Here is a 27,681-nt window from a genome sequence, read left to right as displayed (position 1 = left end):
CCTCAGTCCCTCTGGGTCTCTGCTCCTGGCTGAGTATTGGGGCCCACATGCTCACTAGACTGGTGGCACTTCTGTTTGCTTAACGCCTCTCCAACAACATTTACTTTCTGTTCTCAAGAATGAATTATTGGTCCCAGGAGCCACGGTACACCCAGTACTCAGGAAGTGGAGGCAAGATCCCAAGTCCAAGGCCAGCCTCTGCAACTTCACAAGACCCTGTCTCTGCCAGAGAACCCCCGGGTCCAACCCCCAGTACTGAAAAAAAAATGATTACAGGGAGTTTATTTTCCTGGTTTATTTACCAGTATCTTTTGCTACGGTAGGAATTTGAAGTCTCACAGAGAAGGAAATGGAGGCTGTGAACATCAAAATGAGCAGTTCACGGTCACAGGATGAGGGAAGACCGGACCTGTGTGGTCCTTCTTCACCCTGATGCTCTGCTGCCCGGTGCTGGGATTGTGCCTCCCTCCCTTCCCCCAGTTCCTTCCTTCCTTCTTTCCATCCTTCCTTCCTTCCATCCTTCATCATTGTAAAATATACACACAATCATTTTAAAGTGAACATGCTGGTGGCATTAAGGACATTTTTTGAGCAGTCATCACCACCATCCACCTCCAGAATTTTTTTGTCTTCCTGAACTGAAACTCTATCCCCATCAAACTTCAAATCCCTGCCCCTGGCAGCACCTTCTGTCCTCTGTCTCTAGGACTGTGGCTGCCCTGGGGAACCTTCTAGAAAGGGGAAACCAAATGAGGCTTGTCCTTTTGTGTCTGGCTCGTGTCATTCAGCATGACATCTTCAAGGTTCATCATGTTGTAGATGGTGTCAGAATTTGCTGCCTTCTGATTTCTTTCTTAAAACCACATTTTTTCCTATTTCTGTGGTTTCATTAATACTGTTATTCACAGTGGCCTCCCAAGAGGGGGCTGGGGAGCTGCACTCCTCCCCAGCAGGGAAGAATATTTATCATTGTCATTGTTCATAATTGCCAGAGCAGGGCAAGTTAAAAAAAAAAAGCTGAATAATTTCTGCTGTTTTTAAAAATTGTCTTTAAATCCTCTAAAGCCAGTGCACCTCTTGATGTGCACAGCCCTGACCAACTACTCTTACTGTCCCCGACTTGGTACATCACTAGTTATTAACATATAAGCACCTTTTACTTCTATCATTTATAGAATAAAATGAATTTTTTTAAAACCTGAATTGGAGAGTTGATGTCATAATTCCTCAGGGGATTCAGGAAAGATTTTGTGCTTGAGGTCAGTCTTCGGGAATCTACTGGCTCCTGAAAAATGCAGCTGTCAACATCTTGACTTCTGCTACAGTGTGTGCGCGGGTGTGTGTGTGTGTGTGTGTGTGTGTGTGTGTGTGTACGCATGCTCTCACTGTGCCAGTGTCAGGAAGTCCCCAGGGTATGGGGAAATTAGACTTCTTGGGATGCTGTCCCTTAAGGAACTTATTTTAGATTCTTGGTGGAAGCCATTTGTCCCAGAACCAGGAGATGGGGAGGAGAGGGGACATGAAGGGAGGGAAAAGGAGGAACGTGGGGAAAGCCAGCAAGAGGAAACCAAAGGCTGGTTACTGCTTAAGTCTGTGATGTCTCATAAAACCAGAACCCAAATCCCTCAATATGGAAGCTATTTCTTAAGAATGTGTTTTAATTTACAGACTGCTTGACTCTTATTGCTCTGCCAGATTCTCAGAAGCATGTTCTCTTTAGAGTGTAGAATCTACTCCTCGTGGAGGACTCAGAATAGCAGAAGCACAAACCATGCCCACGGTCCAGGGTCACATGTGCTTTCTCCTGTCCCCCTCTGACCTCAGACACTAGGCTGTGACAAGGATCCATCAGAAGGCAGGTCCTGGGTGCCTCTCTGTGCTGACCCCTGTGGGGTGTCGGACTGACCCAGATGTGATCACTGAGGCCAAGGAATCCAGAACTCACTGCTCCCTGAGCTTGAGCGAGGCTCGTCTGGGCTGAGGGTCACATAAGGGACTTATTGTTCACTGTTAACACATCTATGTAACAACTTTGTGAGGTGGATATTACAGGTGGTCCTCTGTATCCATGGATTCCACATCCAAGGACTCAACAAAACTTAGATAAAAATATTTTTATATATGTCTGTACTAAATATATCCAGATTCCCCCCTCGTCATTATTCCCTGAACGATACACTATAACAACTATTCTGCCTTCTGATTTCTTTACATTGTATCTTGCATTATAAGTAATCTAGAGACAACTTAAAATATACAGGAGGAAGTTCAGAAGTTACATGCAAATACTGTACAAAAGAAACTTGTGCATGCACGAAACTTGGCATTCGAGGTGTTTCCCAGAATCCTATGATACAGAGGGACCCTGGATTATTATCCTAGATAAGAAAGTGGAGCTCAGGGAGGAGAAATTATGTCTCACGTTCTGCAGTAAGTAGTTAAGCAAAGTTTCTAGAATCGGGGCTCTTATCTAAAGGCCACGACATGGCGCTGGTCATTCTCAACCACACATACCCTGTGCTGCCTGTGCCCATCCCAGGGCCTGGGACACCCCTCCACTCTCCTCTGTGCTGCCTTCTGGGTTCTCTCTGGGCTTCCTCAGCACATTCGTCACACTTTCTGCTGCTTCCTTGCTTCCTTGTCCAGCTGTTGTGTCTGGTCCACATCTGTACCATGAGCACCTGGACACCCCAGGTGCTGGCCCCATCTGCATTTTGAAAATTTAACTGGAGACTCCAATCGACTTAGATCTGGGTAGGGTTCTCCAAGTTCTTTAAAGGCAACACAAGAGCCCTGTGAGAGCTTAAGAGAGGTGGAGACATGAGAGACAGAGAGAGAGTACATGCCCCTGGGCTGCAGTCAGGGGTCTGTCCAGGGCGGGTAGATTTTATCAGGCAGGATGTGCTGGGGACAGGTCAATTTTGGATGCACCTAGTGTAAGAGAACTGGACAAAGCAGAGGTCCTGTTTGAACAATGGGCAGCAGTTCAGCAAATACCTTTGAAAAAGAGGGAAAACCTTGACTCTCTGACCCTGAATCCTCCTGTCCCTGATCTCAATAGGTAGTGGGAGCCATGGGGCCTGAAGCAGCAGAGATATATGGTCATTGGAGAGATGCTTCTGATGGAGGATCTGTCCACCCTGTGATTAACTCAATCTGCTCTCCAACAGAGAGAGGCTGAGGGAAAGTGGTGGTCAGGGAATCTTCTTTGCTCTCACAGAACTTACGATCTGCTGGGTTTCCAGCCACAACTAGACTGTAACAGAGGAAGTACATAGGAATCTGGGGAGCTCACCTGGAGATTTTTGCACACTCCCAGGAAGACGATGGGGAAGGAGGGAAGTGTGTCCTTCCTGTAAAGCACTCCTGTTTGCACTCCACCTCTGTCTGTGGAGAACAAATGAGCCAGAAAAAGGTGGAGAAGGTGGAATTGATTTCCTAACCCAGATTGACTTCACAGAGCATCATAGTAAAGATGGGTCATTTACAATCTGGTCTCTTGAGGCTTTTCAACCTTCAAAAAGATGAACAATCTAGGGTCCTGCTCTCCAGCCCTGGGCTGCAGCCTGACATAGAGGGGCAAGGCAGGAGAAAAGGGACATCAGAAGACCATGCCCAGCCAGCCCATGACACCAGTGAATGCCAACACTTACCCAGCACTTACGGTGTCTGAAACAATGAACTTTGTCAACCACAGGTGTGATACAGGTGATATGTGTATTCTGCTGCTATCACAGGGTACTTTGGTTCATGGTTCTGGAAGCTGAGAAACCCAAGAACATGGCGCCTGCATCCACTTGGTTTCTGTGAAGGGCTTCAGTACCTCTGCAGCTCAGAGTGGAAAGTGGAAGGACAAGGGGGCATGTGCAGAAGAAGAGAAGAGAACCAACCTCCACAGCTAATCCACTCCCACGAGAAGGGCATCAATCCACCCTAGGACCCAATGCTTCTCACCAGGCCCTACTTCTAACACTGCCACACTGAGGAATTAAGGTTCCAACACAGGAATTTTGTGGTGGGGGGTGGGTACACTTAAGTCATAGCAGGGTAGGGGTGAGAGTGTAGCTCAGTGGTAGAGCCCTGACCTAGCAGGGGTGAGGCCCTGAGTTCGAACCCCAGAACTGCCCTCCAGCCAAAAAACATGGCATGGTGATTCACGTACTTATGTCACAGATGGGGTAATGGAGGACAAGGGAGGTTAAATAATGTGCTCTGGGGCACAGCAAGGAAGCTATAGGGCTGAGTCTTCAGGACAGGGCAATGGTCCTAACCCATACTATGTTCCATGGTCGTACCTGTCCAGGGCCTTACAATTTGCAATATCCTCCCATTCCTCCTCCTCCTCCTCTTCCTCCTCCTCCTCCTTCTTCTTTTTTCTGGTACCAGGGATGGAACTCAGGGGCACTCATCCACTGAGCCACATCCCCAGCCCTGTTTTGTATTTTATTTAGAGGCAGGGTCTCACTGAGTTGCTTAGTGCCTCACTTTTGCTGAGACTGGCTTTGAACTCGCAGTCCTTCTGTCTCAGACTCCTGAGCCACTGGGATTACAGGAAAACCAGTCAGTTTTCACAAACACTCCTGTGAGGCAGGTCTTTAAAGTTTCATTCCCTGTGATGTCTCGTGGAGACATGGTGTCTTCATAGAGTACAGGAAAATAAAGCTAAAGTTTGTTCGAGTCCAGTCCCAGGCCCTAGATAGAGTGTCTTAAGTAGGCACTGGCTGGATGAATGGGAGCTCACCCCACTGAGTGGGCGTTTGGATCCACTAAAGATTTTCAGACACTGGCTTGATCTGACCTTGAGAGATTCATGGGAAACAAAGAGACTCTCTCCTTTGAAAAAATAAGACTAAACACTTCTTTTTTTTTTTAAGAGAGAGAGAGAATTTTAATATTTATTTTTTTTAGTTTTCGGCGGACACAACATCTTTGTATGTGGTGCTGAGGATCAAACCCGGGCCGCACTCATGCCAGGTGAGCGCGCTACCGCTTGAGCCACATCCCCAGCCCCGTCCAAACACTTCTTGACAAACAGCAATGAGGTTGGGCTGGTGGAGTGAAAGAGAAGAGGAAAGGTCATAAAAAATTGGAAAACTTTTTAGATATTTTCAAGATAATAAAATGAAAATGGCAATCCCAAGTAAAATAAAATTGAGATATAGATTTAAATGTGGTATGGGGGGCCGGGAGGGTGGACAGGAATAAGGTGTTTGTATACCTGAATAAATCTTCAGCAGACTTGATTGCCATATTTCTGGGAACCCATAGAATCCACATTCTTTAGGAAAACTCCAGTTAGCTTGGAAATCCTTCAAGCTGAAATGACATTGGAGAAGTCCTTGCCCAGATCCCAGGCTTGTCTCTGCCCCGACTTGGCTTCTGTGAAGGGCTTCAGTACCTCTGCAGCCCTTGTCCCAGGCCCCATTTTCCCTTTTAGAGCCAGGAAGGAAGTTTCCAGCAACCACCTGCTTGGCTCTTCCCTCTCTGAGATGACCCTGCAGAATTCCAAGGGTCTCAGGGGCAAGGGGCTATTTCTGGGCCCAGACTTTATGTCCATGTTTGGTCTTCAAGGAGCACACAGTGCACATGCCAAGGCTTCATCCTGCACCCCTCCTGGGGAGGGCACGGATGCCCTCCTCCCTCCTTCACTGGGCAAACAACAGCTGAGAATGTGCCTTCTCCAGCTTGCCTGGGGGGACCCTCCCACTACCATCCCAGGGGTGGAAACCAAGGACAGCGTCTTGGCATCAACTGGTATTTCTTTCCCCCTTCATTAAAAATAATTTCAGATTCTAAAAATAGTTCTCATTTAAAAAAAAAAAAAGCCATCAGGCAACATAGATACACTAAAAGAATATTTTTAAATTTTTTTTTTTTTTAAATCACCTGAAATCTCACTTCTCCCTGTCTCCCTGACTGGGCACCCTTTCAGATAAACCCTCCTTGATCTTATTTATCTTTCCTTATTTTGTTCTTCTTATTTTTACTTTTCTTGTGTTTATTTATTTCATTCTTATATCTGACCTTATCTTAGTTTCTAGAGAAGCCCCCACTGCATAACAATGGATTTGAGTTGTTCTAGAGACCTTTGCTCCATGACAATGAATAGGAATTAACATCCTCAGTTTAAAAAAAAAAAAATTCCCCTCTATGGCAACACTGGCTTTTATGTAACTAATCCCCTATGGATGGACATGGACGTTGTGGGTTTTTTTTTTTTTTTTAATTATAGGACCTTTTTTTTTGGGGGGGGGGGTAGGGCTGGTATTGAACCGAGGATCTCCTGCATGCAAACACTGAGCCACATCCCAGCCGTAATTACAGGATTTTTAAACTTATTTGTCCCTTATGAAACTTTGATTTTTAACAATAACCATACTTGAAGTTTCTGATTTTGCTTTATTTAGGTCCATGCCGCCAGTGTTTACATTTTCAATGGCTTTAGTATGATGCAAACTCTGTTGGATTTTTTTAATACCTAAGTCATGGTTCACTGAATGAGGCGGTTAACTCCTGAGAATAAACATCTAGAAATCGAAGAGCTAAGGCAAAGACTTGATTCAGTACAAAAATATGGACATTGTTTCTAACTTTTCATTCCCACTCTTTGTTTGACAATCCAGTGCCATTTCCAGGAAGTTTCTCCTTCTGGTCCTTTCAGAAGAAGCCAGCTCAGAGCCACCTGACTCCATGCGGGGTTTCCCAAGGCTCATGGCAGCACAGGGTTTGGGCAGCAGCCCAGGAGTTTGAGAGATTTCAGCTGCCTGCTCTGTGCTTGAGCTGCCACTTGAATCCAGTAAACCAACTTCTAGAAACAACGTTCAGACAGACAGTGCTCCAGGGGAGCCGACTAGCAGGCAAGGGAGATTATTATTAAGATAATGTAATAATAGGCACGATACATTGAATATGGACTATATTCCAGGTATAGCCCTAGAACTTTCCCCAAAAGACCATGTCCCTGTGACATAGCCTGGAATGGCCCCCTTTCTATGACTCTGAGTGGAAGTAGTGGATGTTCCACAGGGCAGGCCTTTCTAGGCTAGGAAGCCCCCGCCTTGGAACACTCCATTGTCACCCACTCCACACTCTTCCTGAGCATCCAACAGGGCCAAGCTCCAAGCAGGGTCCTATAGCTTAAGAGACTGACCTGTCCATCCAGGGTGGTGGAGGGTGGGATAGGAGCCTGGTCTTCTCTCCTCTCTTGACGTCAGAAATGAGGCCTTGTCCAATGGCCTGCCAAATGGCTGCGAAACGTGGAGGCAAAGTCACTGGTTATGCACAGCCATACAACCAGCAGAGCATTTTACAAAGACTGCCTCCTGACAGGGTGACCACTTAGGGATCACTCAGAACGTGTGAAAATACAGATTCCTGGGGTCTGTGTTACACTAGCAGAATATGATAAGATCCCAATCAGCTGCTGAGGAAATCCTGAGCCTTGCTCTCCCTCAATAATAATTGGGGTCTGGAAGCCATTTTAAGAGGCAGGGGGTGGTAGACTCCAGCTTGCAACCTGGGGTCAGGACCCACTAGAACTGTGTGCTGAGGATGTGGGGGAAGCTTAAAGGTCTGGGTCCAAGATCTGGACCTTCTGTGGTCCAGTCTAAAAGGGTCTTCTGTATCAAGACACTGTCACCTGACTATGTCTCAGCCTAAGACAGGAGTTGGACCACAATGCTCTGCTTAAAGCCCTTTAACAAAACTCCAGCATTGGCCCATGCTCCACTTGCCCCGTTACCCCCACCTCTATGCTGTTTCCCCAGCACCTTGAGCACACTCAGACCCACAGCCCCAGGACCCTTGCACAGGTTGTTGATTCTGCCCAGGTTGTTGATTCTTTCCCAGTCCTTCCATCATTCCACCCAGGCTCCACTCAAATGTCACCTCAGAGAGGCCTGTTTAAGGTCGCAGTGCATCCCCCAGCATGCTTACTCTCCTTCCCTGCTATACTGTCCCTAGGGATGTGGCTCAGTGGTCAAATGCCCTTGAGTTCAAGCCCTGGTACTCCCTGTCCCCCAAAAAAGCATTCTCCAGACAGGCGATAGACCAGGAGAAAATGTTGACACATTACGTTCTGAAAACGGTCTTTTTTTCCTAGAAGATACTGTATAAAGAACTCTCAAAACTCAATAACAAGAAAACAAACTGATAAAAAAAAAATGGGCAAAGATCTAAACAGATACTTCACCAAAAAAGATACATCAGTGGAAAGTAAGCAGAGAAAAGATGCCCAACATGGTTAGTCCCCGATGAGGAGTTGAAATTTTTGTTGTTGTTGTTAAATATTAGTTGTTGGCGGCCCTTTATTTATTTATTTTTATGTGGTGCTGAGAATCGAACCCAGTGCCTCACACATGCTAGGCAAGCGCTCTACCGCTGAGCCACAACCCCAGCCCCAGGAGCTGAAATCTGTAAACAGCATTTTCAAGTCGGTCATCCCACTTGATCCCTTCCTTCATGAGGTCTGTGAGGCCAGCTATGGTTATTATATCATTATTCCCATTTTATAAGGAAGAGATGGAGGTTCGTGGAGGTTGAGGAGTTTGCCCAAATTCAGAACTGAAACTCAAAGTCATGCAACTCTTTCCACCTGGGAGACTTCTGGGTTCTAAGAAGGTTCTTGAAGCCAATTTAGCAGCCCGTTGGACAAGGCCTCACTTCTGATGTTAAGAGAGGAGAGAAGACCAGGCTCCTATTCCACCCTCCACCACCCTGGATGGGCAGGTCAGCCTCTTAAGCTGTAGGATCCTGCTTGGAGCTTGGCCCTGTTGGATGCTCAGGAAGTATGTGGAGAGGGTGGCTGTGGAGCTTCCCAAGGTGGGGGCTTCCTAGGCTGGAAAGGCCAGCCCTGTGGAACATCCACTACTGCCACTCCGAGTCATAGAAAGGGGGCTATTCCAGGAGCCCTGGGGCTAGCACACCGGAGGAAATCTCCAGCTTTGGCTTCCTGGCTGTGGACCTGGACAGGGATCTGACTTACTTTGAAACGCCTTGCCTGAGAACTGAGTTCTAGCCAAGGCTTAGGGCATGGTTCAGCATGGGGCGGGGGTGGGGTAGAGCGGAGACCCAGGATTGATCCTCACCTGGCCACCTTTATCTCCCTGTCTCTTCGGCCCTCCCAGGCTGTCTTAGCTCAGCATTTCTCCACCAGAGGCCAAGAGGGAATTGCTACAAATTTTGGAAGGCAGAGGAAAGCATCCAGTTAATGTCTAGCAAGTAACTGGCACAGAGCTCAACAAGGAACTGAAGAAAGACAGGAAGAAGGGAAAGGGAGGGGAGAGACGGACACCCAGGGACTGCTAGCAGGCCTACTTTCTGGTCTGGCTGTATGTCCCCATACAGCTGTGCTTGTGTTTAGTGAGTGTGGGAGGAAAACCCCCTGCCCTTGCACACTTACATTCTAATGAGAAAAAGAGTTGAGAATGATCTAATAGATCTATCACGCATTGTCAGATGGTGATAAGCACTAGAAAGAAAAATGAAGCCAAATCTCAGTGATGACTCACTGTGTGTCTTTGGGCAAGTTGCTTCACCCCTCTGAGCCTCTGTTTTCTCATCTGCTAAAAGGTGGCTCTTACTCACCTGTCCCATCCACCTTCCCAGGCTGTCAGAAGAATCCAAATGAGCTAATGGACCCAGGAACCTTTTATTTTTACTGTTGTACCAACAATAACCGTGAGTCCAAGGACTTTTTTCCTCCAGGGACCTAAGCTCTTGCTTTCTATAGAAGAACACTAAACTCTCCCCAGATACCATGAGCTGGGGGGTTCTAGCCAGTGCATGCTGTGTTTTAATTTTTTGGTTTTGTTTTTTGTTTTTGCAATGCTGAGACAAAATACAGGGCTTCAGGCATGTTAGTCAAGCTCTCTACCACTGAGCTACATTCCCAGCGCTATCTATTTTTCACTTTGAGACAAGGTCTCACCAGGTTGCCCAGGCTGGCCTTGAACTTGCAATCCTCCTGCCTCAGCCTCCTGAGTCAATGGGATTACAGGCATGGGCCACTATGCCTGGCTCTGACTGTGTTTTTGAAGGAGGAAAGTGTTATGTGTGCCCATTTATTGGGAGGTGGTCATCATCTGATGGCTACCTTGGGAGCCTTCCACAGACAAACACATTTTAGAACTTTCTAGAATGCTGACCATAAACACCCCCACCCCACCCCTGTGAGAAGCTCAACCCACAAGAGACTAAGGAGCAGGTTTTGCCACATTGACCACCCATTGGATGCTCCTGTTTTAGATTCATTTGCCACCCTTGGCCCCCTTATTCTGTGTCCCAGGAGGCTGACATCTACTGGCACCTTCAGGACCCCGCTCTCTGGCTTCTGGCTGGGTTTGGCCAGGGGAGATGCTGGGAGGACATGGGTGAGCAGGAGGGAGAGGCAAGCTCGCCCTGGGCTGCTGGCCTTTGGGGGCTATGGCTGCTCTGTGCCCCTGAGCGTCACAGATTTCACAGCAGCCAGATCCAGGGTGCAGTGGCTTTTCCTGTCACTTTTCTAGGGACTGCCTCAACATCCCCTGTTGGGTCCCCTTAACCTTCTCTTGCTCAGTAAATTCTCTTTATTAAACTCAATATGGTGACCCCACCAGAGTGTGCTTTTTCCCATGAGACTAGGACTGGGGCAAGAAGAAAAACCTCATGCTCCTGACCTGGCACATCCCTTCCTAGGATCTTGGTGGGGCAGGATCCTGTTTCTGCTCACTGGCTCCTGCTCCAGGTGGGTTCCTTTCTCCTTTAAGAGTGAATTGTAGGGACTGGGGTCGTGGCTCAGTGGTAGAGCACTTGCCTGGGATGGTTGAGGCCCTGGGTTGGGTCCTCAGCACCACATTAAAAAAAAATACACAACAACAAATAAATAAAGGTTAAATTCTTGAAAAAAAAGTGAATTGTGGGGGCTGGGATTGTAGCTCCGTGTAAGAACATTTGCCTAGCACATGTGAGGCACTGGGTTCAATCCTCAGCATCACAGAAAAATAAATAAATAAATAAATAAATAAATAAATAAATAAATAAATAAATAAATAAATAAGGGTATCATGTGGGCTGGGGATGTGGCTCAAGTGGTAGCGCGCTCGCCTGGCATGTGTGCGGCCCGGGTTCGATCCTCAGCATCACATACAAACAAAGATGTTGTGTCCGCCGAGAACTAAAAAATAAATATTAAAAATTCTCTCTCTCTCTCTCACTCTCTCTCCTCTCTCACTCTCTCTTAAAAAAAAAATAAGGGTATCATGTCCATCTACAATTAAAAAAAGTGAATTATAGGATCAACAACCTGAATATAAAAGCAAAAAGCATACAACACTAAGAACAAAACATAGGAGCAAATCTTCAAGACTTGAATTTGGCACTGTTTTATTAAATATGACACCAAAAGTACAAGTGACAAGAGACAAAAATAGATAAATTGGACTCCATTGAAACTAACTTTGCCTCAAAAGATATAAAGAAACTGGAAATGCCTATGGAATGGGAGAAAATATTTACAAATCATATATTTGATAAAAGTCTAGTACCCAAAATATTAAAGACTTATAATTCAATAACAGAAAGACAAACAATCCAATTTAAAAATGGGCGAAAGAAGATGTATGACAGGATGTTCAACAGCATCAGTCATTAGGGAAATTAAAATCAAAATGAGGTACCTCTCTATACTCCCTAGGATGGCAGAGTAAAAAGAAAGAAAGAAAGAAAAATAGATGTGTTGGTGAGGATGTGGAGAAATTGAAACCCTTGTGAATTGCTGGCGGGAGTGTAAAATGATTCAACTGCCGAGGAAAACAACTTGGCTCTTCCTCAAGAAGCTGGACAAAATTACCATACGATCCACCGATCCCATTCCAGATAAATATCCAAAAGAATGGAAAATGAGTGCTTCAATAATACAGGTTCATGTGTGCTCATGGCAGCACTATTCACAGAAGCCCAAAGGTGGAAACAACCCAAACATCCATCAACTGAAATGGCAGAATATCCACCAGCGGATTGTTATTTACTTTTATTATTATTATTTTGGTACTTGAAATTGAACCTAGGGGTGCTTTACCACTGAGCTACATCCCTAGTCCTTTTTGCTTTTTATTTTGAGATGGGGTCTCACTAAGTTGCTTAGGATCTCCCTAAATTGCCTAACCTCGCCTTGAACTTGGGATCCTCCTGCCTCCGCCTCCTGAGACACTGGGATTACAGGAGTGCGCCACTGCACTTGGCCGTAAGTGGATTATTACTCAGCCATACAAAGGGAAGAGGTCTCGAGTTGTGCTTCAACGTGGATGAACTTGGAAAACATGCTAAGTCAAAGAAGCCAGGGGCAAAAGGCCACATAGTGTAGATCCCATGTATCAAATGGCCAGAACAGGCAAATCCAGAGATAGAAAGCAGATTGGGGATGGCCAGGGTACTAGGTTTCCTTTTGGGCTCATGAAAATGTTGTGAAATTCAAGGTGGCAGTTTCACAACAGCGTGAATGTACTAAATGCCACTGAATTGTTTGCTTAAAGTAGTGAATTTTATATTATGTAAATTTCACCTTAATTTTAAAAAAAAAGTGAATGAGGGAGTTTTGAGGGATAGATATGGCTAATAGTGGATGTCAGGATGAATAACCCCCAGGCAATCCTCCCTCCAGTCCCAAAAGCCATCTTTGAACTTGAGAGAGCACAGAGGATGCCTAGAGTCTGTAGGTCCAGCCACCCATTTTACAGATGGGAAAGGCAAGCTGGGAGGAAGCAGGGACTTGCCACAGAGAAATCCATAGAGGACTTAGAGGCGGGGCTTTGGGGTTCGGGGCTGGCATTGAGCCATGATGCCACATGGCCTCTGCTGGCCACTAGGGCTGAAGGAGGCCCATGGCATTATTGGAGAAGTGAAGTCCGAGCTGACATGGGCCTTCGGCCCCGAGCATGTGGAAGGGACCAAGTCATCAGCCGGTTGGTTCCCTGGGCTCAGCCATGCCAAAGGCTGCAGCTGAGTCAACCCAGGTTTTGCCCCTTGAGAGTCGGCCGCTCCTTTGGTGCAGTTATAACTTTATCTTTGAGAGGAAAACTCATTACCCAGCTGTTCTATTTCTGCCCTCAGCCTGCACCCCTAGCTGAGGTCATCAGTTTCCCCACAAGGGCAATGGGAGGAAAGTAAATGTCCTGGATTCGGGACATTCACCGATCCCCCCACAGGGACCCAGGAGCATCCGTCAGGCCCTGGAAGAGGAGGCCATCCGGGCCACTGGGGCCCTGAGGGGTTCTTTTCTTTCTCAAGGTTTTGCTGGCTCAGATCTTTTGGGCAGGTTTAAAAGGGGATGGCCAGGCTCGGCAGGACATCCAGTCTCTTCTGGTGTGGTCTCAGGTAAGTACCGTGGGGCTGCTGGGGGAGATGGAAACCAGGATGAGGTGCGATAGAGAACGGACAGGAAGTTCCCAAGGAAAGGGGACATAGTGATGACAGGAGAGCAAGGGGCAGTGACGATGAGCATTTTGGGAACACCAGCCTGTCCCAAGGGCTGCGGAGGGGACTCTCAGTCCTCCAAGTGAGCTGCCCTCCACGTCCACTGGACATGGGCTACTTACTCTATAAGACATTTTTCCCTCTGAAGTCACTTTCATCTCATGAGCTAAATTTTTTCTGTTTTGTGTTTCGTGAATTTTAAACATGGGTCTTGGTTATCAGGGACACCTGCGAGAAACTATTTTGCTGGGGAGACAGGAGTGGTTTGGATGCAGGGGTCCCAGGAGGACAGAGCAGGAGGTCAGTGGCCACCGAAAGGGACGGAACATGATGTCAGAGACCTGCATGTCCCTCGGGGAAGTGACTGGCTGGAGGGACCTGTGTCCCAGGGGACAAAAGCAATGGCATCTTAGCTTGTGGTTCATCAAAGAACTATAATTAAAAAGAAAATAAATACAGACAAAGTGAGGCATAGTGGTGCATACCTGAAGCCCAGGTATTTGGGAGGTTGAGGCAGGAGTATTGCAAATTTGAGGCCATTCTGGGCAACACAGTGAGACCATGTATCAAAATTATATATATTATATGTATATATTATATACACCTCCTAACTGGTATAAATAAAGGAGAATATCTTATCCCCATTCTTCCCCTTAGAACAACCAAAAGAAACGCAGATGTGGGCAAATGTTTTGTCTTTTTTTTTTTTTTTTTTTTTTTTGTACTGGGGACTGAACCCAGGGACACTCTATCAGTGAGCTCCATCCACAACTCTTTTTTATTTTGAGACAGGGTCTCCCTAAAATGATTAGGCTGGTCTCCAATCTGTGATCCTCCTGCCTCAGCATCCTGAGTGGCTGAGATCACAGGTGTATGCCACCACGTCCAGCTGTAGATGTTTGGTCTTAATGACAAGTTGAGTGAACTTAACCTGACTTTGCTGATATGTGTGTTTCCTTTCCATGTGGATTTTGGTTTCATCTATGTTTACTAGAACAGAGAAACGAGACAACAGAAAGATGATGTAATTGAGCTGTCCTATCAGGGAAGACAAATGACAAAGGGAAGTTTATGTTGAGCAATTGCAGCTTCCAGAAGGGGAATGGGGAGGGGGAAAGCCCAACAAGGGGACTGAGCTGCTCAAAGTGACTTTGAGGTCTGGATGGTGGGCCAAGACTCTTTGATGCCATCAGCAGAAGCCAGGGCTTTGCTCCTGAAGACAGACCCAGAGGGGCTGGCAGGAGTTCTTAGCCTGGAGTTTGGGGGTCTTCAATGGGAAAGTGACTCCATCATGGTTTCTCTGCCTTTAACTGAAACATATCCTATCCGCCACCCTCCATAGCACAGGCAGTGAATCACAGTCCCACAGCATTTCTCTGCAGTGGAAGTCACTATTTTTGTATCAGATTACAATTGTTAAAATATCATTAATTCTCACCATTGCTTCAAAACAACAGCGTTTGTAAGACCAGCTGCTAGATCATGTTATTTGATGCATTTTTACTATATTGTGAATTTTTAATACTTTGGTAATTGTATCCTAATATCCTTTGTTTTCTTGGTATTTCTATGGGTTTTATTACCTGAATTTGAAACATTTTGTCCAATGAGACCTCACTCAACCCCAGGTGGCCAAAGGGCTCCCTAGCCTGTGAAGGCACAAGTCCTCCACTCCCGCCTTCCTCTTCTCAGGCAGCTGATCTGCCCAGCCTTGGAGGTGTGGGATTCAGGGAGATGAGGAGTCTGGCTTGACCTCCACCACTTACCTGTCCCAACTCAGCCTCTTTTGGAGACACCAAAGAACTCCATAAGAGAGGAGGAGGCACTGTAGAGCAGAGGCCCAACGTTCAGCCAGAAGCCCTCAATCTTCCACTGGGTTATTTAAAGATGGAGGCTCTACTCCTGGCCTTGAGAACAGCATTGTGGAAAAAGGTCTCAGAACCTCACTGACTTTGAGTTGGTTCTTCACTCCCAAGGTAAACTGGGGAGGCTCCTGGCTTCTCTGTCCCTAGAGCCCCTCCTTCCTAATCAAACTGGGCTTAGAAGCCAAGAAACCTAGGCATAAGCCCAGGCTGACCTTATTTTAGGAGAGATAATCATTGATCCAGGCCACCATTTTGTACCAGAGAGATCCTTGAAATCTGGTAAAGCCAACAGACCCTCAGACTAGAGAGGCTCCTCAATTTATGATGGGGTTCCACCCTGCCAAACCCATCACACATTGAAAATATCATAAGTTGAAAATACATTTAATACACCTAACCCACCCAACATCACAGCGTAACCTTAAACATACTCAGAAACCTTACTTTAGCCCACAGTTGAGCAAAATCATCTAGCACAATGCCTATGTGTTCGGGTTTGCCTCATCCCAAAGTTGAAAAATTCTAAGTTGAACCATCATAAGACAGAGACTCTTCATAAGTATTTTAAATGCATAAAATAAAACCCACAGGTCTGCAAAGGAAATCAATAGTATTGGAATGCTGCTACTGAGACATTAAAAATGAGTGTCCTTTATAAATAGATTTAAATAACAATATCTGAGGGTCTCATATTTCAAAGTTGAAGTGAGGGTAATATTTTGACATGTCTGTGACTTTTCTAAAATGAAAGGGAAACAGCTGTAATTTCTGTGAGGAGCAAGGCATAGGCCATGTGGTTTGTGGCCTCTGTTCATATCTGAAGGAAAGTGAACACCTAGTGATCATTGTTTCTCATTCCATTCATTGAACCTTGATTAGAAACCTTTGATTTAAGCTGGATATGCTAGTGCACATCTGTAATTCCAGCTGCTCAAGAGGCTGAGGCAGGAGGATAGCAAGTTCTAGGCTAGCCTCGGCATCTTAGGGAGACCCTGTATCAAGCTAAAAAATAAAAATGTAGCTCAATAGTAGAGTTTCCCCTGCATTCAATCCCCAGTACAACAAACAAACAAATAACCATAGCTTTGATTTAACCTCTCCCAGCCCAGTCTTCTCTGTATCCCTACCTCACAGCCTTATGTGAGGAACATACGATGAGAGATGCAGAAGCATTTTGTGTTAGTGATAAGGACATGACTGTGAGGAATTTAGCTTATGTTTTATTCTTGATTATGAAGACTTAATGTCACCAAGACACCCAAAGTGATGTAAGCAAGCCCTACCTCTGTTAGGATATTCCTTCTAGTTTGTCAATCAGCCTCTGCAGTCTGTCCCTGTTTCCCTCCACAGCTCCCAGAGAAATCCTGCTTCCGGCCATCAATTCCTTCCTGATTCTCCTTCAGCTGAGCTGCCATGCCTGGTGGGTACAAAGGGGAATGTGGGGACGATGTGGACCCAATGCCCTTCCTGGCGCCTCCTGACAAGGAGAGGATAGAAGCCATGAACAAGCCATACGACATCAAGAGGTCCTGCTGGGTCAAAGACGAGAAGGAGGGCTTTATTGCTGGGGAGATCCAGTCTGAACAAGGTGACCAAGTCACCGTGAAGACGATCACCAACCAGGTGAGTGGAGAATAATCTCTGGGAAGAAACCAAGTGTTAGGGATGGCAGGGACCCAGGCCTCTGCTGCATACACTTTTACTCCATAGGCAAAAGGAGTAGATATCCCTGAGTCCCCCATCCTGGCTTTGATTCCAGACTCAACTATACTCAAGATATGTGGCCCTGGGTAAGACACTTTCTGTCACTAAACTTTGGCTCCATCAGACTGGGGATTCCAATGAGATAGGATATAGGAAAGTACTTTGGATACATGATTGTAAGGGACTGTCATGATAATCATTTATCTTTAAAGTTCCAAGCACCTCATACATGGAATTTATTTTCTAAGAGTAAAAGTGAACATCCCACCAACATACAGTCTAACTGTGTGTTCCATGTCCCATGTTGACATAAGAAATGTAGGGCAAGGCTCAGACAACCATGGCTCAATGAGCTCTTCAGCAGCATGAGTGACAGATGGTGAATCCTGAGCCCCTTGCTGCTGCTGCTGCTGCTGCTGCTGTGCTAGACCCAAGCTGGCTCACAAAGGCCCAACAGGAAACATTCAAGGGCTTCACGGCCAGTTGTGTTAAACCTTTGGTATCTGATATCAACCATGGTGGAAGTATTTTCACCACTGAAATTGGCAAATGCTACAAAAGCATGGATTTCTACATATATACCTCCCTCTGTTGGTTTACCAACACACCACTTTCTCTGCTAGTCCATACTATGTCTGATGATGAGGTATGACTTGAGAAAGTAGATAGAAAATTTGGTTTATTAAACCCCTAACTCACTTCCTCCCGCTTGGCATATTCCTGGGAAGACACTTGACAGTTTTTGAAATCCTTTTAACAACTATATGTGGTACGATTTATTGACGCTATTTTACAGGGGAGGGAAAAGAGGAACAAAGTGTCTTTAAGGAACTTAGTAACAAAGACAACAAGTGATGAGCTTGGAGTCAAACCTCCAGTATTTGGTTCAAATCCCCATGACCCCTCCATATCACTATGCCAGTTCTCCATGGTGAACTCCCAAGAGCAAGTGTGAGATCTGTTCTTGATTAATTTCTTAAATAAAATAAGTCAGAGATCTTTGATGACCAGGACATGCCGCCCTTCTCTCTGTGCCTGCGTTTGAGAGGCCTGGCACCAGAGAGAAGAGGCCATAGTTGGCATAAAGCAGGTTTGAACATGAAAGTCAAGATTGACTCTCATGGGAAACATTTTTCAGAAGGGAAGAGCCTTGTAGTGTTGCAAGAAATAATGGACAATAGGAGCAGGGCCTCTGGGGCAGTTTGGATGCAAATTTAAGGAAACAATCAATTTATTTGAGCATCCGAAGTGGACAAGCCAGTCAGCCAGGTGTGGGGTAGAAAGAACAGAGCCTATCTCACCACCTGGCCCCTAAGATGAAGCCAAAGTCCTTCTCTGTTGGAGCTCAAAGCATGTGGGCGAGGTCCTTAGATCTGGAAACTACTGGATAAGAACTCTGATTAAAACCCGGCTTGATTTTCCAGAGGGGTGGTGTCTATTACTGGGCAGATTTTCCAGAACTGTCAAGACTTCAAATTATCTGCCTATTGTACTCATAAATTATTAAAAGTCCCAGAAATCCCAGTATGTATTCAGGCCTCACATCTAAGGCTGCCAGCTACCAAAAGATATTTGCTTTTTGGATCACGTGTCTTCCTCTTTGGTCTCAGATTCTGAAACTGAAAAGCTGGTGCTAGTTTTCATTTACAGATGAAAAAAATCAGGGTGCCTCACCCAGGAGTTAACATACAATTCAACAGCATTCTTTGCTGTTTTCATTTTTTGTCTTCTCTGCTTGCTTGTTTTCAACTTGATCCTTCAAGGTGATTTGGTGGGAGCAGGGAAATGCCTCCCCCCAACTTCTCTCTCTCTCAATGGAAAGTTCTTTAAACTTGCTCTCCAGGGAGAGTTCCAAAAGACATCTCTACAAAGTGTCTCTGGGAGTAAAGAGCAAGCTCTGATCAACTCCCAGTATGAACTTAGCTGGCAGAGAACACATGGCCCAGAGGCACTCCGCACCATAGGGAGGGAATGTGATAGCTCACAAGGTCTTTTTTCATGACCCCACTTAGGTCTGTATCATTCTCCCAACAACCAGCTATTGTCTTCCCTACTTCAAAGGGGACACAGTTAAGGCTGCTATGGTCTCTGAAGTCCTTCCCCATCCCAAGTCACACAGTGGGATGTGTCTGGATCAGGAGCTAGACCCCCTGGATACCTCACTCCAGCTCCTTCTAGGACACCAGAGGGTGTGTGGGACCCTGTGATGCTGTCTTAGCTATGAAAGCACTATTTCCTAATGCATATGCTGCTATGTTTTGACCCTCCAGACACTCACTATGAAGAAGGATGACATCCAGCAGATGAACCCACCCAAATTCTACCAGGCCAGTGACATGGCAGACATGACCTTCTTGAATGAGGCCAGTGTCCTGGACAATCTTCGCCAACGCTACACCCACATGAGGATCTATGTGAGTAGCAGAGTTTGGGGAGGAGGGTGGGGAGGAGGGAACTTGTCTTCCCCGCCTCTTTTGATGGGGTGGGGTAGCTACTGTACTCTTCCAAGCTCCCAATGTACATTATGACTCAGAAGAGGGCACAGGGATCATAGTTTTGTTGTTGTTACAACTTCTGCCTCAGGCTTTCAGTAAACTCAGTGATGGCACTATCCCCATAGACAGCTGAAAACTTTCAGCCAGAAATCTTCTTCCTCATGTCCCCCAATCCCTCAAAACCTCCAATAAAAATATCATGTCCCCCTAGTGATTTCAGACATTTTTTAAAAAAATATTTATTTTTTTAGTTTTAGGTGGACACTTTTAATTTTATTTTTAATGTGGTGCTGAGGATCGAACCCAGTGCGTCATGCATGCTAGGTGAACACTGTACCACTGAGCCACAACCTCAGCCCCTCGGACATTTTATTAGAAGTCCTTTTTCCTCTATCCATCTGTCCACCCATTTATTCATCCATCCATCCATCCAATCACTCATCCATCCATCCATCCAGTCACCCAACTTTCCATCCATCTATCTATACATCTATTCATAGATCTATCCACCCATCCCTCCATCCATCTACCTTTCCACTCATTCATCTATCCATCCATTTCTTCAACAAACATTGAGGAAATGTGACTTAAATGCAGCCCTGGGTCAAGCATGAAGTGCATGCCTATAATCCCAGCAACTCTGAGGGTTAAGGAGGGAGGATCACAAGTTCAAGGCCAGCCTCTGCAACTTAGTGAGACCCTAAGCAACTTAGTGGAATGCTGTCTCAAAATAAATAAAAAGGGCTAGATATGTGACTCAGTGGTTATGCGCCTGAGTTCAATCTCTGGTACAAAAAAAAAAGTGCATTCCCGGGGGACTTAGGAAGAACAACAGACTGCATCCTTGAAGAAGTTCAGTTTCTGTTCATCTGAGGTGATGAGAAGAGCAAGCTACAAGCAGTCTGCTGAGTGTGTCTAAAAAAAAAATCCTCAGACAAAAGGATTTTTTTTTCCTGAAAGTGTCAGTAGCTAAATTCCACAGTGGGTTGTCTAAGGAAGTTTGATGTTTTCCTCTTTAGATGTGGTAGGAATGAGTGAGGTGGGACCTAATTGCAAAGTCAGGGTTGCTGGGGATCTCCCCTCCCCAGGTCTGTGGTTATAGCCAAGATGGCTGCTCTGCTCACCGGTCTTGTCCTACTTTAATACTATTTTGCTTCTGGATTCAGACCTGTAGAAGCACCTAGCCCCAAGTGGTACTGAAAGATCTCTGGGAAACTGTGACAGATATTTTCTGGGTCTGGAGGTTATGGAGTGTCCCTGAAACTTGGGTCTGGGAAAGAACAAATCCATCCCTGGCTAATCCTGGAGCCTGGGCTGAGGATGTTGGTGGGTTTGATGGTCAAGCTTGGGGCTGAGGCTTACTTTGGACCATTCTATAGTCAAGCCCTTGTTCCTGGTGGGTGGACACACCATGTCATTGGATTAAGGAACTGTAGACTCTGCAGAATGTGGCCTGAGGGACTAAGGCAGGGAGACACCCCTTAAATTAAAGCACCTCTGTGGCAGGTGGGGGCTGAACCCCAACTACTTCCCTCGGGTAACCCTCCTAACCAGGACAGGGACACAACTGGCTTCTGGGCTGCTGCCTGCCCCGCTCCCAGCTGATACAGAGCTGGAGGTAAAGAGTGACTCAGTGGCCACAGTTCCAACATGAGACACCGTGTGTCATGCTCTCGACACGTCAATGGGTTTTCTTTATCTCATTTCTTTTTCTTCCAGTTCTATTTAATATTTCGTTTTAAAAGTTCAACATGTCACAGCTATGCTAAAGAGAAACTAGATTTTTTAGATTTTCTAGATTATTTTTAGATTATTTTTTAGATTATTTTCATGAGGGCTCAAGTAGAAGGTCAAGTAGAAGCAAATGAGGTTGAATTGAAAAGAGGCATAGACTAGAGGCATTGGAGGTTATTGTGACAACCAAACAAAGAGAAGGGAAAGTTGGAGACCCATTGATTTGGCCATTTTCTGTCCTCATTTATTCTCCCTTCCCTCCAATAATTTATTTTACTACATTGGGTTTTTTTGTCCTTTTTTTTTTTAAGTGGAACTATTTCTTACAAAATTGCAGTCTTGGAGCCAAAAGAGAAGTTGGGGTTTCTTTTCAAGAATAAATTAAACCCAGTTGCCCACCAAAAGGGACCTGGATCTACAAAGTGCAGACTCTTGTGTCTGTTAAAAACACCAGAAATCTCTCAGGGAACTCTCAGGGGAAATCTCCTAGATAATTAAGTGGGAAAAAAACAAGATATAAAGTAGCATTATAGAGCATTATTTTTGTTTGAAAAACAGGGAGAATGTGTCTCTGAGTTTGCTTGCATATACATCCACAGCCATAATGGAAAATATGTAAAAAAATTTAACAGCAGCACTTACCTGTGGCAGGAGAAAGTTGGGCACCCAGCAGGTTGGGGGGACTTTTTGCTATGGATGTGTCCATAGAGTAACTGTGTTACCTATTTATATAATTAACCCAAAAGAAAATGAAGCAAATAAGTATTAAGGAGAAGTTTTGTTTTACTTGATGAAGAGATTGATTTTTGCTCTCCACTTTATCTGTCTCAGAGAAATCAGTGGTTCTCTCAGTCTGCTCAGAGATAGATAGGCTGGGACCCTGGGGACCTGAGGGAAGAGGGTACCAGGAGGAAGGGTCAGCTAACCATCTTCCTTCTCTCTCTTCACCAGACCTACTCAGGCTTGTTCTGTGTGACAGTCAACCCCTACAGGTGGCTGCCCATCTATGGGGCCCGTGTGGCCAACATGTACAAGGGCAAGAAGCGCACAGAGATGCCACCCCACCTCTTCTCCATCTCTGACAATGCCTACCATGACATGCTCATGGGTGAGTGGGGTGGGGTCTTCTGGTACCAGGGCGGGGGGAGACAAGTTTTTCTTGGCCCTTGTGGCTCCAAGTACATTAGGACCTAATCCCAACCTTGACCTTGAACTCCCCCACCTTCCCATTCCAGTTGAGGTTCTTTGCCACCCTGGAGCAGCAGCTGCTGCCCGTGGTTTTAGTACCAGGTACCTGTCTGTACACTGGACACTCACCAAGCAGCAGCCCCAACTTATGCCCTGTCTTCACAAACCTATGGGATGCTGTCAACACTTTTATTTTTTTGGGGGGAGGGGTACCAGGGACTGAACTCAGGGGCACTCAACCACTGAGCCACATCCCCAGCCCTATTTTGTATTTTATTTAGAGACAGGGTCTCACTGAGTTACTTAGTGCCTCACTAGTTGCTGAGGCTAACTTTGAACTCACAATCCTCCTGTCTTAGCCTCCTGAGCCACTGGGATTACAGGCTTGCGTCACCACGCCAGGCTAGGTTGACACTCTTAACCATTACCTGTATGATCTTTGCTGTTCTTTGCTGGTAGATTGTCTCCCTTAAGTTATTAAAAAAAATTGTACTTGTAAATGGACAGCATGCCTTTATTTTATTTGTTTATTTTTATGTGGTGCTGAGGATCAGACCCAATGCCTCACACATGCTAGGCAAGCGCTTTGCAAGTAAACTACAGCCCCAGATCCCTTAGGTGATTTTTATGGCCATTTCTCTTGATGTTGATAGTGACTGGGTAGTTTTCTGACTGAAGAAAGCAGCCTGGTAGAAATGGAGTGGCTGGTAAATTCTTTACCCTTTCCACAAAAGTATATGATGTAGAGATGGGCATATGGACTCAGATGCCACAGGATCCTGGGTTTTTGGCTTCCAAGTGTGGACAAGGCCACTCTCGAAGCTGGGTGCAACTCAAAGAGGGCTGCTTGGTTAGGCTACCGTCAAATGCCTAGTTTCTAAATGTCTCCTAATTACATCTTCCTCCTTGCTGTTTTCTTCCCCACAGATCGTGAAAATCAGTCTATGCTAATCACGTAAGTGTCTCTTCTGTCTCTTAGTCTATATAATTAGGTCTGTGCCTTACACATATAATTAATTCTTCTCAGAATTAATTGGGGGACTTTGTACGAACTCTGCAGGCAGTGAGTGGGCTTGACAGGGCCACCGAGGCTGTGCCTGCTAAACCTGTGGGAGGATTCTGTCCCCCAGGCCTCCCCACCTGCTTGAATGTCCAGGCTGGGGCGTGAGATGGGAATAGAATATGCCCTTTTCTAGGGTTTCCCTTGTCTACGATCAACACTCCTCTCCTACTTTCATGTGACCACTGTTGTTTTTCACCTGCAGTGGAGAATCTGGTGCTGGCAAGACTGAGAACACGAAGAAGGTCATCCAGTACTTTGCCAATATTGGAGGAACTGGAAAACAGTCCCCAGATAAGAAGGTAGGGCCTACCGGGTAAATTTGGGGTCAAGGGCACCATGTAGCAGAGCCCATTTCATTCTTCTCGGCCATTTCACTGTTGATGAGATGGAGCTCAGAGAGAAGTGACTTGGCTGGGGTCATACCAGGAGGAGGCAGCCACAGACCAGAAGGATAGGGGCAGAGGAGAAAGGGGAACACAGCCTCTTCATTAAGCTGCCTCCCTAGGCCCTGGCTGCCCCCAGGAACACAAGGAGCATTACCTGGGACAATGACTGCTTTAAAAATCTGACAGAGAATAGCAGAGCCTTGGAGGCAGAAATACAGAGAAGAAAGGTTTTGGGGTTCACTCAGTGGTGTCTTCACCATCAACAAAATATGGGAACAATAGCTAAGAATCAAGGTTGTCAGTGTCCCCAGGCAGCCCCCTTCCAAGTCACAGGGCCACAGAGGGACAGGTTTTCCTCAGGAGTGGCCCTCCTCCCAGGGCAAGATCTATATCTGCCCCCAGCCCTGATTTCCTAGCCTCCCTATGGTCGTTCCCCTCCTGGGTTCTGTGCACATAAGCCGTTGCCCTTTGCAAGCTCAGCCCCTCAGCCCTGGGTCCCCAGACAGCGGCTGACTGATCACGCCTCCTTGGGTTTCTTTCTGGGCCAGGGGTCCCTGGAGGATCAAATCATCCAGGCCAACCCCGTGCTGGAGGCCTTTGGGAATGCCAAGACCACTAGGAACAATAACTCCTCTCGCTTCGTAAGTGTGAGCAGTAGCATGGGCTTCCCTGGGGTGTAGGGTGGGAGTGGTGAGCCCATTCCGGGTAAGAAAATGGAAAATTAAGGTGATGAGGATGAGGCAAGCCGGGGCATCTCCTTCCCAGAGGTTTTAGGGAGTACCGCTCTGGGTCTAATCAGCAAGCAGAACCCACTTGCATTTGATCAAGGGCACCCATGCTCAGACTTGGCTACAGGGTGATAGAGGGTCTCCGAGTCATGCAGAGGAGCCAGAGATTCATAGCGCCAGGAAGCTGGGAGTGGGGGCCTTCCTCTAGGATGGAGGGATCCAGGAGAGGGTCCCTGGTCAGACTCTGGAACTAGTGGCTGTAGGGTTAGGGTTCTGTGAGCTGAGTCACTTCCTGGGGTTCTGCTCATGGCAGAGCAATCCCAGCCGTCTCTCCTCTGCCGCCCCAGCCTCCCAGGGGCCCCTCATTGAGCTGAGGGACCCTAGAAAACAGGCAGAGATGGGGGCAGGTGAGAAAAAGAGGTGATGGAGAACAGACCCAGGAGAAGCCTGTTCCCGGGAATGTTTATTCATGGTCCTGACACAAGTCAGGGAGAGGAATGGGATGTCCCTTGATAAGGAAACCCCAGGCCACCTGGTTGGCTGGCCCTATTTCCACAAGGCCTGGCCTCTAAGGTAGAATTCCAAAGGGTCCCAGCCTCTCCTGCTGAGTGTGCCTCTCCCCAACAAATAACCCAAGACTCAAACCCCGGATCTAGCTCCAACCTGTCCAACTCCTTCTCTGCCCATTGTCACAGGACATCACAGCTCCAGGCAGAGCCTGGTTACATCCCCCTGGGAATCCATAGGGGCTGTTGACAAGTGTCCCCAATCTGAGCCGACTATTGTCCTACAGTATGAGCCACCGCCCTCACATCTTCTCCCCTGTCCTTCCTGCTCAGGGCAAGTTCATCAGAATCCACTTTGGGACTACAGGCAAGCTGGCCGGAGCTGACATCGAGAGCTGTAAGTCAGGCTCCTCCAAGGCAGGACCAGCTGTGTCATTTTTGGGGTTCTTTGTTTTTGAAGCCTTTCCTTTTGAGTACAAAGAAAAACTGAAGGATCATTGTTTTTGTTTTTTTTTTTTTAAATAAGAAATTCAAAACAGCCACAGAAAAGCATAAAACAAAATGCATCAGAGGCCCTTTCTGAGGGTCACCTGTCAAGGGCTCTGGGCTCCCCTCTTTGGCAGACAGGCCCCCCCAAGGCTGTGTGTCTTGGGGAGAGGGAAGAGTGGGGCCCTCACGGGCAATTTCACTGGGCTATATGGAGACAGTAGTGCCACTTTCCATGGGACCTGAACTCCAGATGGAATGGTCCTCACAGTGTCCTTGCTTTTCAGATCTCTTAGAGAAGTCTCGCGTCATCTCCCAGCAGGCAGCGGAGAGAGGCTACCATATTTTCTACCAGATTCTCTCCAATAAGAAGCCTGAACTTGTCGGTAAAGATCCTGTGTCCATCTACCTGCCCCGGAACAAGCGTTTCCTCTCTTGTCCATATGAAAAATTCCCATGTGCGAAAGGTCTTGGGTCGCCCCTGTGGTTCTTGGTGATCCTTTTGATTTAGTTACAGGAACCACTGGAGCAGGGAGCTTCCTCAGGGTTCTGCTTGCACCTCTCATTCTTATAATAGTCGAGGGACACTGCACACCATGGTTGTCCCATTTCACAGATGGGACCTTGGCATGCCTGTGATTCATGGCCGAGGTGTAGACCTGGGAGATAAAGCTCTAGACTCTTGTCTCCAACCTGCTGCCCCTGAGCCTGATGGTCAGACAGCAGCACAGGGGTCAGACTGGGACCACGCTTATCCCAGGACCAGTGCTTGCATGAGCCATAACCACAGACCCAGCCCACACTGGTGCACAGCTTGGAGAGCAGAGTAACTCACCCACTCAACTGGACGCCCTCATGCAGGCACTGACATGCTCAGAAATCCATGGCAGACCTGCTCAGGAAATAAGGTGGGAGGAGGGATGAAGACACACTTTCTAACCCGGGTACTGGGTACCACAACCCACCCACAGGTAGGCTTTATGTGTGTTGAACCAAGTGGACTTTTAAATCAATGGATGACCTTTTGAAATTGGGAAATTTCACATAAAAAAAAAAACAATTTTCTGGTTTCTCTTAGAACAGCAGAAGAGCCAGTACCTCAGAGCCTGTCTTCCCACTAATCTGGGAAGCTAAGTGGTGGTTGCCCCCTGGCTGCCCCACCAGCTCTCTCATTTACCATGCTCCCCACCAAGCCCTGTTGCCTCCCTAACATTGGAGCAAATTGGTAGCCATCATTTATCTTCCTTCCTGTGCTATAATTTTTTTAATATAGTAGAGATACAATGAAAGGAGAATATTTATTGTACTAGCTCCTCTTCTAAAAGTGAACAATTAAAAATGTGAGACCAAGAGAGGCACACATCTGAAGGAAGCTAGAAGCGAGCATGCATTTTTGTGAAAGCAACAACTTTCTCATGTGCACTCTATGCGAATGGTGGTGTTGCTCAAGGTCGTTGTTGTGTTACCTTCTGCATTAGAATGTGACCTGCTTTTTATAGGAGAGGAGGGAGAAAGATATAAATTTATTTATTCCCCAAATTATCTACTGGGTGCCTACTAGGGGCCAGTGACAGAGGACACAGCCAAGTTCCTGCAACCCTCTCATGGCCCTAAATCTCCTTGTGTGATGTTGTTCCGTCCCTCTGTGACTCCAGGTGATCCCACCATCACGGCTGGCCTGCGAAAGGTGTTAAGAGACAGGGATTAGAAATGAAAAAGAAAATAACCAGAGGTCACCAAGTTGCTAACTTGTTTTGCTGTTCTCGGCAGAGAGTTTGCTGCTGGTCCCCAACCCCAAGGAATACCACTGGATCAGCCAAGGTGTCACCATGGTGGACAACATGGATGACGGGGAAGAGCTACAGATCACAGATGTGAGTGGGTGTGGCTGGCAAAGAGGAGGGAGAACCAGGACAGAAGCTCTAGGGCCTGGTGTGCACCAGAGCTAGGTGGGGGTGAGGGTGGGGGTGTCAGACAGCAGCCCAAAGTCTTGCCTGTAGATTTCTGAGGTGGCACCTGGCATTCATCCCCAGCCTGTTGTAGCAAGTAGAGTTTCTCTTTCAGACTTGAACTAGGA

At 46.6% G+C, this 27,681-nt stretch overlaps 1 protein-coding gene across 1 annotated transcript in view; it reads left to right on the top strand.

Annotated features, from left to right (window-relative positions):
- Positions 1-13,211: 13,211 nt before the first annotated feature.
- MYH16 (myosin heavy chain 16) overlaps positions 13,212-27,681 on the top strand; it is a 62,661-nt gene continuing 48,191 nt past the window's right edge. Inside the window, exons 1-10 of the mRNA XM_081298560.1 lie at positions 13,212-13,350; positions 16,665-16,937; positions 19,289-19,432; positions 22,199-22,355; positions 23,363-23,390; positions 23,701-23,797; positions 24,433-24,525; positions 25,452-25,515; positions 25,892-25,990; positions 27,375-27,478. Of these exons, the coding sequence (XP_081154686.1) occupies positions 16,728-16,937; positions 19,289-19,432; positions 22,199-22,355; positions 23,363-23,390; positions 23,701-23,797; positions 24,433-24,525; positions 25,452-25,515; positions 25,892-25,990; positions 27,375-27,478 (996 nt within the window). The 5' untranslated portion in view covers positions 13,212-13,350; positions 16,665-16,727. The remainder of the gene's footprint in view (positions 13,351-16,664; positions 16,938-19,288; positions 19,433-22,198; positions 22,356-23,362; positions 23,391-23,700; positions 23,798-24,432; positions 24,526-25,451; positions 25,516-25,891; positions 25,991-27,374; positions 27,479-27,681) is intronic.

Source organism: Spermophilus citellus (assembly GCF_964194105.1).
Source record: "Spermophilus citellus genome assembly, chromosome: 6".
Lineage (NCBI taxonomy): Eukaryota > Metazoa > Chordata > Mammalia > Rodentia > Sciuridae > Spermophilus > Spermophilus citellus.
The sequence above is the reverse complement of the archived record's forward strand: the minus strand, read 5'-3'. Positions and strand labels throughout refer to the sequence as shown.